This window comes from Cyprinus carpio, chromosome B6 (genome assembly GCF_018340385.1).
Source record: "Cyprinus carpio isolate SPL01 chromosome B6, ASM1834038v1, whole genome shotgun sequence".
NCBI classification, from domain to species: domain Eukaryota; kingdom Metazoa; phylum Chordata; class Actinopteri; order Cypriniformes; family Cyprinidae; genus Cyprinus; species Cyprinus carpio.
Window position 1 is genome coordinate 18,853,138 of NC_056602.1, and position 12,700 is coordinate 18,865,837.

Below are 12,700 nucleotides of genomic sequence, written 5' to 3' on the forward strand. Positions count from 1 at the left end.
TAGGTCTCCTCACAGCTGCACCTTTGTAGTTCATTGGCAGCACGTGAACTGACCAGTCAATGCTCAGACACCTTCACATCCCATATTTCTCTGTCACTGTACTGTTTCGATAGATTCCCTTGACATGCTTTATCCTCGTCTCTTTCTTTCTTACACATGCTCGGTCTCAGCATGCACAGAGACCTGCACAATGCTTTTCACCTTTCACAGTTTGTGTGTGCTACATAAGTATAGGTTACTAAACAAGTGGAGTCTCAGAAACACATACAGGCAGTAAATCTTAAAGAACTATACTGTAGTGGGAGGACATTTAGTAGTATATGAATTGTACATGGTTCTGTGTATTTTTGGCTTTCAGGCCTGTACACAAACCTTTTATAACAAGCTATATATTTGTTTCATGTTATTCTTTGATTTCTAAAGCTGATTTGATAATTATTTTTCTTTTATTAAGAAAGAACTAAATATTAAGTATGAAAATGCTGTTCTCATAATCATTTTGACTTTCAAATGATAGCGATTGTTGCTCAGTAAGTTAAAATGTTCACTAATAAAATGCAAAAATACAATAAAAACAATTCAATACACAGTTAAAATTTTCGTATTAATCACGTTTTCCATTTCAGGAGGAATAATAGGAGGAATATTTTTTTGTTTATATTTATACCTTAGTTTTGTCTCTACTGTTTTCTTGTTAATTTCTTAAAGACCAGAGTTTTAATTATTAAGATATTCCTAATTTTTATATATATTTTGCGAACAAAATCCTCTATATTCCAAATATTCAATATATCGCTCAGCCTTCATGCCAGCATTGTGCTTAAAATAAAAAAAATAAGATTCCATCTATAATGGTAGAGAGACTGAAACGGACAAGTACAGAAAGAAAGCGATCCCACCAGAAAAAGGTGACCCACTGAGGCACCTCTCTTCACAGACTCCATTTACGATTATGACCTGTCCATGTTTATAGCCCTGCTCAAGATGGCTCTGCGATTGCCTTATCCTATAATAGGTGGGCTCTCTTATCTCAAACGAGTGCTCAGAACCACATAAACCACAGCCAGTCAATCACAGAACCTCCCCAAACAACACGCTATAGACCTCTGATCTGGTATCACGGAGTTATTTCTTCCAGCTGCTTACACTATTGAATTTTACATCAAACTTAACAAGCATTAGACCACCAAAGAGTGCCTAGAATCTTATAAATGACTACTGCTTCAAAAAGCTGTTCAAGTCTTAACCACCTTCAGGCATTAGTTTGTTACCACAAAGTATGCAAATAAAGCAATAAAGTGTGTAGCTCGTAGTGTTAAAGTAGCTCTTTAGACCATGCTGAAATAGATTAAAGGACAATTTCCCATCTGCTCCATTGCATATTAAAATTGCATTGGTAATTTGTCAGTTTTCAGGAAGCTGAAGGTGTCAAGCATGTTTAGACTGCGGCCTTAGTTCTCTGTGAAGTCTTAGAGGAAATGGTTTGTAAAAATTTAAGAATGCTGACCATGAGCTGCAGTTGTGTCCCGTGCAGACTGCCCATTCTGTGGAACGCTGGCAGCGGACACAAAGAGGTCACCTACCGCTAACCATCACAGATCAGCAGTCCGTCAGTTATCAGTGTGGTCTCTCAAGCACGGGACCTTGGGATGTCATGGCTTTGCTTACTTGTGCAGAAAACTCTCTCACACACACACACCTCCTGCTTTGTTTCTACACACTAATACACAATCAATTCCTGGAAGTCCCAGGGAAATAGAAAAAAATAACATTTGCACAGCGATAGGCCTGATGTTTAAAAATGACTTGTGATGATTGTTGTATGTCAGAATGTGTGCGCTTATTGTATGCGCGGCCTTGTGCGTGATTTATGATTTTTGTATGGATTACAAATCATGGCAGGTACATGCAGTCTTTGATTATGTTTGTGTGCCCTGTGTGAGTATCTGCATAATGAAGTATTTGCTGCTTGTAATACATACCATCTTTTAATCTGCACATCCCATGAGTGGCTGCTTGAAGCTGCTTGCCTGCATTGGCAGTCCTACAGGAAAATTAGTAAAACCAACACTTGAGCTTGCACGTTTTCTCAAACCAACACAACATACCCCCCTACCCCCCACCCCCACCCCAAGTTTTCACATCAGCTCTCTTCCACACTTTAAGTCAGCAACATCTGGCAATACTTTGATTTTTGCTTCTGTGGATAATTTTGAGCATATTACAGTGAGCCAGTATATTCACTGAAAGCCATTGCCTTGGTATTTCTGTGCATCTAGAGGCATCAAATGGAACTGCAAAAATCTTTTTTTTTTTAAGAAAAATTAAGAAAAATAGAAGAAACGGTTAATAAAAATAAAGTAAAATATATAATAATAATAATAATTAATATATATGTATTAGGGCTGTTTAAAATAATGTGTAAATACTTGCGATACTGATGTGATTAATCCTCATGTAAAAAAAATATTTAACTAGTAATTTTCTTATTAATTGTGAAAATTAATGTGCAAAATAAACTTATTGGAGGAAAATTAACTGACAGCTGTCATTCAAACCGAGAGACCCGATACTGAAAGAGACAGAAACTTCTCTGTTACAATATATTCTATATACAGCACATAAACTATATTTAAGGCTTGTAAATGTGATTTATTATAATCGATTTATATAAAGATTGTTTTTAGTTAATTTAAATTAAAAGTTATAATACTTTTTTAATGTTCTATAACATTTAAAACGTATTATATGTTAACAATGAAGGCACAAAATTTAATGTAGAGTTGAATAAGTATGATTACTCATTTTATCCCAGACATAGATTAAAATCCATCAGTAAGAGACGTCAGTTACATTACTGGTATCAGTGATATTGTACTTGCCATTAAATAATTTAAAATACACTTTGTCATTTCTTCATAAATCTACAGGAGATTCAGTATGAAAATATATTTATGACAAACATATTTATTTACAAATTTTAAAGTTAGTTAGAAATTAATCACAAACTAGGTTTTTCAGTTCAAATAATGGCAATATACAAGCACTATATAATGTGTGGTTTTTGATTATTTTCTGGGATCAACCTATGAATAGCATACTTTAACATTACACACTTCACCTATTAATATATATATAATAATTAATATTATGTTCATCTTGAAAGAAATGAAGGGTGTGACAAGGTCAAGCTTTGTCCTTGAGGTAAGACTAGTGAAGGATCTTTGGTAATTAAGCGCTTCTCAGAGCTCACTAACACAGAGGTGCTCAACCCATAACATACTGCCTCTGCTTCTAGAGGAAGATAAGGGGCAGGGGAATGAGTTGCTAAATCTCTGGGCTTGTTTCAGTGTAAGGTAGCTTGGCTGGGGAGATAGGGAAGACTTAGATGAAATCCTCTTGTTCTGATGGGAGGCAAAGGTCTGGGATTTGCTCAACATTCCAGAGAAGAATTTCACAGAATGAAAATATATATATATAGTATATATATATATATATATATATATATATATATATATATATTTTTTTTTTTTTTTTTTTTTTTTTTTTTTTATTTGGGAATAATATGGGAATAACAGGTTTGAAATGCTACCTTTAAAATAAAATCAAGTATGTTGTTTATAAGCATTTCGATTGGAGGAAAAGAAAGCAGAACTATTATTTGGCTTTGGAGAATAGCACACCCACCCAGACCAGACACTGCATGTGTTCAACTGATGCACATGATAAAAGTCGAACGTGTGAACAGTGTTAAATCACTGTGTCCTCTCTGACTGATAAAGCTTTTATTGGTCTCCCTCCCAGAGAGCTGACAACATCATCAATTGCTCTCCCTTCAGGCTCTTTCACCCCAGCTACAAATTTATTGGACTTAAAGCAAAGCAGTCTTTATCCCCACACGTCCACAAACAAAAGTAAGGGTTCATAAATTCACAGTGATGCGTACCTGGGCCTTTGTAATTGCTCCCGCTGGAGCTGTGTGTTCAATTCATTCAAACTCTTTTCCCAATTAAACTATAAACGCAACAAGAAGAAACAACAGAGATGCGCGGTGCACTTAGCCTCATATTGCTTGCCGTTTGTTGTTTAAATCTGAAGCGTAAGGCTTTTTCTGCTCAAGTTTTTCTTTATTTCTGCACTAGAACAGTTGTTATCAAGTGCAAGTCTATTGTTTCTCAAGTGATCTAATTTTGTCATGGCATCTCCTGCAGACTAGAGTTAGCAGTGAGGTTTGATTCAGTGTTGTTGGAAAAAGTTATTCCACCTTCTACTTGAGCTAGACACATGAAAAAGCAAGTACATCCGAACTGACCTTTGACCTCAAATAGACCTCTTGTGTAAACAGCATTAATGGATATGCTTTTATACTTAGCTTTCTCTCTCTTCTTCAACAGCAAAAAAGACATGTGCCACAACAGACTTTGCATGTAAGAATGGGCAGTGTGTCCCGGCCCGATGGAGGTGTGATGGAGAACCTGAGTGTCCAGATGGTTCGGATGAAGCAGACTCCACCTGCAGTGAGTAACCCGAGTGGATGAGTGTGTGTGCGTGACTTATTCTGTTGACTGATTCTGATCATTTTTGTCCAAATAAAAGCATGTAAAACTTTAGTCAAATTTAATTTGAGGGAGCATTACCATATCTTGAATATGATTTCAGTGCCATTATTTTTTTTTTGTTATTTTTATTTTATTTTATTCAATTTAATTGTAAAAATTACACTACTATAAGTTCAGGGTCAGGTTTTTTTCCTTCCCAGGTTTGTTTAGCAAGGGTGCATTAAATTGATCAAAATTGACAGTACGGAGATTTCTAATCTTCCAAAACATTTCAATAAATGCCATTCTTTTGAACTTTCTATTCATCAAAAAATCTTGAAAAATATATATATCCTTGTAAAGAAAACTTGCATAGCTATTTTCAACGTTGATGATATAAAGCACCAAAACAGCATATTATAATTATTTCTGAATAATAAAATGAACTAATGTAATGAATTTTATTTTAATGAATTAAATTATATATTTTTATATATATATATAAAATAAATAAATAAAAAATAAATATTTCACAGTATTACTGTTTTTAACTGCATATTTGATCAAATAAACATCCTTGGTGAGCATAAGAGACTTCTCTCAAAAACGTCCAAAAAATATTGCCTGAAACATTTGAACGGTCGTGTAAATATAAATAATAACTAATTAAATTAAAGCAGTGATATGTAGCCTTGAAGTATTTATTAATTTATCAAGCATTGCATCAAGGTTTTCATAGTATTTATTCAAGTAAACAGTCAGTAATTAAAAACAAATAAATTGAGAACAGCAAGTTGCTTACGATTCTTGTTAACATTGTTGTTTGATTAATTTTAACAACATAATAGACAGCAGAGGGTCTATCAGGGTACATTTGTACTGCAAGGCCCAGTGAACAGATCTGATATTTTCACACTTTGTTTCAAATGAGTGTGTTATCTTGATAAAAAGGCAGGAAAATTCATATTTATAGCAGTTAAAATATGTGTTTTGGGCAGATGATGTTTCTGCATCCTTTATTGCTCATTAATTTTAAATTGGATTATTGTAATAACACCATTTGGAATTCACCCTATAGGTTTCTACTTTCAAAGGCTGTGTAAATACCACATGTCCATATATTTAGACTGTCTTCTGTGCTGTAGCAAACCTATTTATCGTGCACATAAACCGAGATAATGTTAGTGGAGTTTTGACTTTTATTTGAATGCATCCAGTTCTTTTTAGTTTGTTTTTCTATGAAGGATTGCCTGTGGCTGTTTGGCAGTCTCCGTAATTGTTATTTTAAGCTGTGGACTGAGCCTTTCTCACTGGTCATATGATGTGATTTTGCTGTTGGCTGAATTAGGCTCCAGCTGCTAATTGGCAGCAGTAATGCTCACGCCCCCGGCATACTCACTCTCTTGTGTACTAGTAATTGATATTGTCCACTCAGGTCACGTGCAAATCACATTATTACACACATTCATTGAGCTCTGATTCGGTTGTAACTTCATTTTAGAGTCAGGAGCAGTTTCTGTCTCACTTTCTTTTACTATTTGACATCCGAAAGAAAGTGGAGATTCCAGTTGTGTGATTGTAAGATCAGATCGAAAACATGATCATCTACGATTTGGCTGTGTTTTCCCTTTGGCTACAGCATCCTGGCCAGGAAATAGTGAAGTTGACCTACGCTATGTTTGGAGATATATACTGTTTACTACCATGCTATATTGTGTGCTTATTTAGAAGATTATGCAAATTTTCTGTATGCATAGAATCTGATTGACTTTACATTGCTTATATGTTCAATGTCCAATTCTGTCTTTCTTTCTTTCTTTGAAAAGCTTAACTTTTTTCACACAAAATGGATTTAAAAATAGTAAATAACAGTTTCAATTTAAATGATGGTTAAAGGAGCCATGTGTAATGTCTGGCAAAAAAATCAAGTCATACTCCACATTCCATACCAGATGGGGGCAGTATGCCTCAATAAAGTGAATTGGTCTACTCTAGAGTAACAAACGAGAAACGGCATAGTCTCTATGCTCCGCCCCTACCTTCACAACAACCCTAGAGCCATAGCCGAAGCCTAAAGGACGTTTTGCCTCCAGAGGAACGTTGGGTGATGTCAAGTGATCTTGAAACATGACATCTTCAAGCTACTCCCCTTCACCTTTACCAGTGAATATCTTCATATTCGTTTTGTTCATATTACATTTTGAATTGTATATACACATTATTTGAATTAAATTAATTTGACAGACAGCATTCTGTCAACATCATTGGTCAACATCAGACAGCTGATGTTGACCAAGCTAGCGCCAACCAACGTAACCAGAGCTGCCAACTCTCAAGCATTCACCGTGAGACACACGCAATTGACTCTTTTCACACGCTTTCAAAAACTTGACCGCTCTGAATATAGTGAGTGAGTGCGCGCGCGGCCGGGGCGCGCGCTCTCTCTCTCTCTCTCTCTCTCGGGTTCATTATCATCGAAGACATTTCAAGCTTCTTAGGTAATGTTACATTTTAGCATCAGCTTGGTAGAGACGGGCTTTGGTAGATAACAGGTGAAAACCGGATCGGATCTGTGGGTAAGTTATAGCTAGCTTACTATCAAACGCAGCTACGGTTAGCCATCACTAACATTAGCACGTTTATCGAACAGCCTTCGATACATTTCTACGTTATAACTTCCCGAAAAAAATACGCAAACATATAAAACAAACTTCTAGCGAAATACTAACAGCATCTTACTTACCAATCCAAAAGAAATGTTGCAAGTTCGGAGTCGAAGCTCATTTCTTTCAAGTCCATCAGTTGTCTCCAGCGATGGAAAGCAGTGCCGATGTTTACTCTGTTTCGGCTCCTTTTCTTATCGGATTTGATTTGTGATTCCGAGCGCGGTTGCTTGACATCAGCTTCAAGTACGCCCACAAGCCGTCCGAGTTATTCGTGTATTGCAGGTTGGCTGGTGGTTATGTTGCCCGCATATCGCCTCCCATGGCCGAAACTGGTATTACGACCCCCTGTCGGGCCGTGGCTAGTAATGCTAATGCTAATTAAGGTTGATATCTCTGCAGCACTATAACTTGACATTTTTTTAATGACATCATCGCCCTTATTTCTTCTCATTCTTTTGATGCGTGTAGGTCATTTTTTGGATATTTTTACCTCAATTTTTACACATGGCACCTTTAAAGGGGTCATATGATGCTGCTAAAAGGAACATTATTTTGTGTATTTGGTGTAATGAAATGTGTTTTATGTGGTTTAAGGTAAAAAAAAAAAAACACATTATTTTCCACATACTGTACATTATTGTTTCTCCTCTATGCCTTGCCTTCTGAAACACGTAGATTTTTACAAGGCTCATCGCGCTGAAAAGCGAGTTGTGCTGTGATTGGCCAGCTATCCAGCGCTTTGTAATTGGCCGAATGCATCAAGTGTGTGATGGAAATGTTACGCCTCTTAACATATTTTGATGCCCTGTCCGGCCGGAGCGACGAGACATAAACATAAAAAGCATTATAAACGTGATATAAACATGATTTCTAGTCGTGTCTTCTTTTGGAAGACAAAAACAAAGTAGTTTCGCTTTCTCAATGAAAACAGTGCACTTGAGTAAGCAGAGGCCGGCTTGAGTGAGCGGAGGCCGGAGGCTTGAGGTGGATTCTACGAAGGAGCGTACCTTGGGCTTGCAGCAACCACATGTGATATCACCCTCTTTTGGAAGGCCAAACAAAGTAGTTTCGCTTTCACAGTGAAACACACAGCATCTATATGACATGGCGGCGGCGGCAACAACAATATAAAGAATATCTCTTTGGATTTGAGACTTTAGTCTTTGCAACTTCACAGATCTTCTTTATGCACCAAGAGCTTGTAACACTCCAAAGAGAAAGGAAAATTTGAAATCGCATCATATGACCCCTTTAAGGATGCACAATACAGTAAATAACAAATTGGTTATTGGCTGACATACTGTAGATTTTAAAAGATTTTTTGGTATTGATGGCAATTGTATATTTCAATGTTCGTGCTAATTCCCCCCAATTTTTACATTTATATAACCTTTGCCATCATCTTACGTTCACTTAAAGTTATCTTAAAATTGCTGTTAATTTATCACCACTATTGAATGAAAAATATATATCAACATTTCAGTCTACATTATAATGTGATGCCTAAATTCACTTACATCATTTGAAATAATTGATTTTAGATATTAATATTTGAAGAGTTTATTTGCAAAAACAGATAACTCTGTTTTTATTAATTTTCCTAAATCATGTTTTTGTTGTGTTTTATTGTGTTTAGTTAGCTGTATTTTTTTGTTATTATCATTTATTCAACAAAAACCCTAACTGTAGTTTGATTGATATCAACTGGAATGCAGGGAAAAAAACAAACAAAACAAAAAACATGCTTTTTGAAACGAACTCTTCATTTGCATTTGTATGATTTTTTTATTTATTTATATAATATTTTTATTTATATAATTGTTGAATTTTAATATCAGACATTTATTTTTTATTGATATTTGGGGGGGGGTATCTGATATTAATTAAAATTTAAATTACAAAAGTAGAATACTACAATTACTTTTTTGCATTTTCCAATCTTCATTAAGTTGCATCCTTCATGCTGCCTCTCTCCTTCAGCATGTTCTTATTTTGAATATCTTTAAAAATGAAATGGATGCAGGTTGTGCTAGTTTCAAAGCTCCCACCCACAGAGACTGTCAGCATATGATGGACAGGTGTGAAATTCTGTGTGTTACTGCCATTTGTCTCAAGTCCACGATGTGGATTCCACCACCGAATGGCAGAAACTTTAGCTTGATTTGCTTGTTAATGTCCATCCAAATCTGCCCACATACATGTCTATATGCTGATCAAATGCATGGAGGTAAAGGCGCTCATATAGCTTGGAGACATACAGTACACACATATATGTATTCCCATTAGTCCAAGGTCAAAGCTAGTAACGGTATCCACACACATTCTCCCAGTATCCCTTTACCTGTGTTAGATTGCTTTTCAAAATTGTTTTCAGCTTTGCTTTGATAGAAGGAGAAACTATATAGAGGCCTTCGAACAAAGTCACACAGAGTCATATGATCATAGTTCTTCATGGCTTGTTCACACAAACACCTCTTTGTGCCTCAAATAGTCCCCAAACATTAGCCTCCCTCTGGTAATGCAGAATATAAGTACTGGCATGCCATTACAGCAGACTATCATGTTCACGTGCTCAACCTGGTAATATTAAGTGAGTAATATTGAAAAACTGACCGGGCTCTGGTTTCTCAGTATGGGATATCTTGATCAATGGGAACAGCGGGGCAGTCATTATGGTTGCATTAAAAAGTAATAAACAGGAGCATGCGGACATGACTCCGGTGCTTGTACAAAACCAAATCTGGGATCATATGCTGGCATGATTATGAAAAATGAGGTGGGTACCTTGCCGTGATTGGGTGGTAATTAATCGCCTTGATGAAGTGTGTTCTTGTGTGTATTTGAAAGGCACATTTACAGTGCTGTGTGTGAAAATTAGGGTTGGATGAAGGGTCATTTCTTGGCCCCTCCAGCTGTTGCAGGATGGATTTGCATATACAGTACTGGTCTCTGGTCAAACTGTTTGCCGTTTATTGTTAAACCTTTGTGTCTTCATACAGACCTGAACAAGAAATATTATGGTGAATTATGATAGACTGTAAGGAGCTTAATTAGTGGTGCTTGCTAATGCCACAAGTTTAATTTAATTGTATTTATTTTTTTATCCTTGTAAATGCTAGTTAGTTTACTGTAGGAATCACAACATTATAATTGTGGAGAAAAAAATTATATTCTTTTGAGATTATATTATAGATTACATTTACTTTTTATTGTTAAATGACAGAAAAGGTGATCCAGCTGAACTGATCCAATGAAAATTCACAATTATGCTATTTTTCAAAAGTTTGGGGTTGGTAAGATTTCTTTAAATGTTTTCGAAAGAACCCCAAATTACCCCAGATTTTTGAAGGGTAGTGTGAAAGTTTTTTTGTTTTGTTTGTTTATTTGTTTTTTAAGCAACCACCTAACAATGCCATTTTAACCACCCTTTGCAAGCACATAACAACATGCTAATTCATAATTCATATTTTAGTGAAAAAATACAACCCTCTACGGACAAAGTTTTTAAATTGGCAAAGTTTTTTAAATATCCGAGTACTTAGTATACCAAGTATCTGAGTGTTAAGTAAACTCTTAACATCAGTCAGTCAAGCATTATAATATGTTAATCAAGTAATATTTAATGAAAGACTTTAGAAATTAGAATTAAAACTTTATAACCATGTATGAATGAATATTAGTCATTTTAACTGAACTTGGGACTGGTGGTGGTGCTTTTTTGGTCATTCAGTGTTTCTGTAAAACAAAATTGGGGGAAAATAACAAAAATACTGATTAGCACCAGCCAATGAGATTGCCGTTTGCACATTAGTTCCGCCTACTGCGGGAAACCCCAGCAGTTCTTAAAAGCTGAAGAATTCCAAAAGAACGCTGTTATTTTGACAGGAAAATACAACAAAGAATATCGTTTACATGTAGCGAGTCAACTCTCTCGGTTGACGGAGAGTGAAACTCTGACTGCTCAGTCAGTGTGTTCAGCGAGTGAAAATATATCTGTGCTAAACTTATACTAAGCCTCCAACTCACACTGGCAAGTAAAATCTGAGAATTTATTAGCCATAGACTAAAAATATACATCAATAAGCAACCCATATACAAGAAATATTTACATATGCGAGTGATTTACTCGCAATGTAGAGGGTTGAAATATAAAAATGTAGTTGATTTCTTGCTATGCTTTAAAATGGTTGGACATTCAAACAAGATACACTTCTACACAACTCAGCAACTGAGTGCTGCACATTCAGTGTTGATTAAATCAGGAGAAAACAAGACAGGCCACCCTAGGTATTGACATTGGCCTGTAATTGGCTTCCAGGTGAGCAAATAAAAATATATCTTTAAACCTTTTTCCAAGAAACGCACAAGTATAGAAAACATTCAACATGCTTGCAAGACCTTTGCTTCTGAGAACAATCTCCTCAATCAATGTGTGGCAATGTTTCTCTTTAGTTACACTCAAAAATGTAATCTTCTGTTTCTGTGTGTTTTATATAACCTCTGCTCCAACATTCTCACATTCTGCTTTTGATATATTTTTTTTTTATTTACTTCTGTCCTTAATGTTGCTGTCTGAAATGTCCATCTCCAACAAGATTGGTCTCATGTTAACAAGATCATGAATCTGATTGGATTCATTGTTCCTAAGAAATTGTTTTTTGTTTTTTCCCTCCAAATACTGCTGGACTTAAACTAAGGAAAATGAGGTAGACACTGAATTAGATTCTTTTGTAATCAAAAAATTGCATTAAGTGCAAGTAAGAGAAACTACAAAAGTACAAGATAACCTAAATCCACACATTGTATCTCTTGCTTCGGCATAATTTATTTCCAGAGATTTGCTTTTTCAAATCTTAAACATGGTTATGGAGAAAATACTGACTGTTTTCAGTTTTGGTGTCCTCGTCTTCATGTAAATGTTACAGCATGAAATGGGATTTTATTCATTTTTGTTGCCCGAATTGGCTTAATCACAGACCTCTTCATGACATAACAAAGGTCGTTCTCTTTCAGATTGTTCAGAGTAGTAGTAATAAATGTAATACATTTCACACTAATTAATTAAACTCACTCGACTATACAAGTACAAAGCGTGGTTAATAAAACATAACATTTGTGGCAGATGAGTAAAGCCCTGAATAGACATTACAGTGGAATTGTCTTATTTCAACATCAGCAAATGCTTCAGTGTTTATACTGAAAGCACGCTCCCAAGTTTTTCACTCACCACGGCACGTGCTGTTGGTGATGTGACAATAAAAGTTATTTGATTTGATCATTCTGACATTTTGTCATTCACAAGACTCTTATCAGTGTTGCTTTTATATTGATAGGTGACAAGTTGAGCCAGGAGACAAAGGCCTGGGCCTATTATAACCTTGCACAGGAGTTTTGCTACATAATTATTTTAAATATTATGGAGGGATCCAGTCAGATGCACCGGATGGGTTCAATTTCATGCTTCAGGCAGTGGTTCCCTGAAGTAATTTCCCATGT

The 12,700-nt window shown here is 35.7% G+C and overlaps 1 protein-coding gene across 1 annotated transcript in view; it reads left to right on the forward strand.

The window, feature by feature from the left end:
• LOC109076306 (low-density lipoprotein receptor-related protein 8-like) overlaps positions 1-12,700 on the forward strand; it is a 145,086-nt gene that overhangs the window by 59,052 nt on the left and 73,334 nt on the right. Inside the window, exon 3 of the mRNA XM_042725163.1 lies at positions 4,395-4,517. Within this exon, the coding sequence (XP_042581097.1) occupies positions 4,395-4,517 (123 nt within the window). The remainder of the gene's footprint in view (positions 1-4,394; positions 4,518-12,700) is intronic.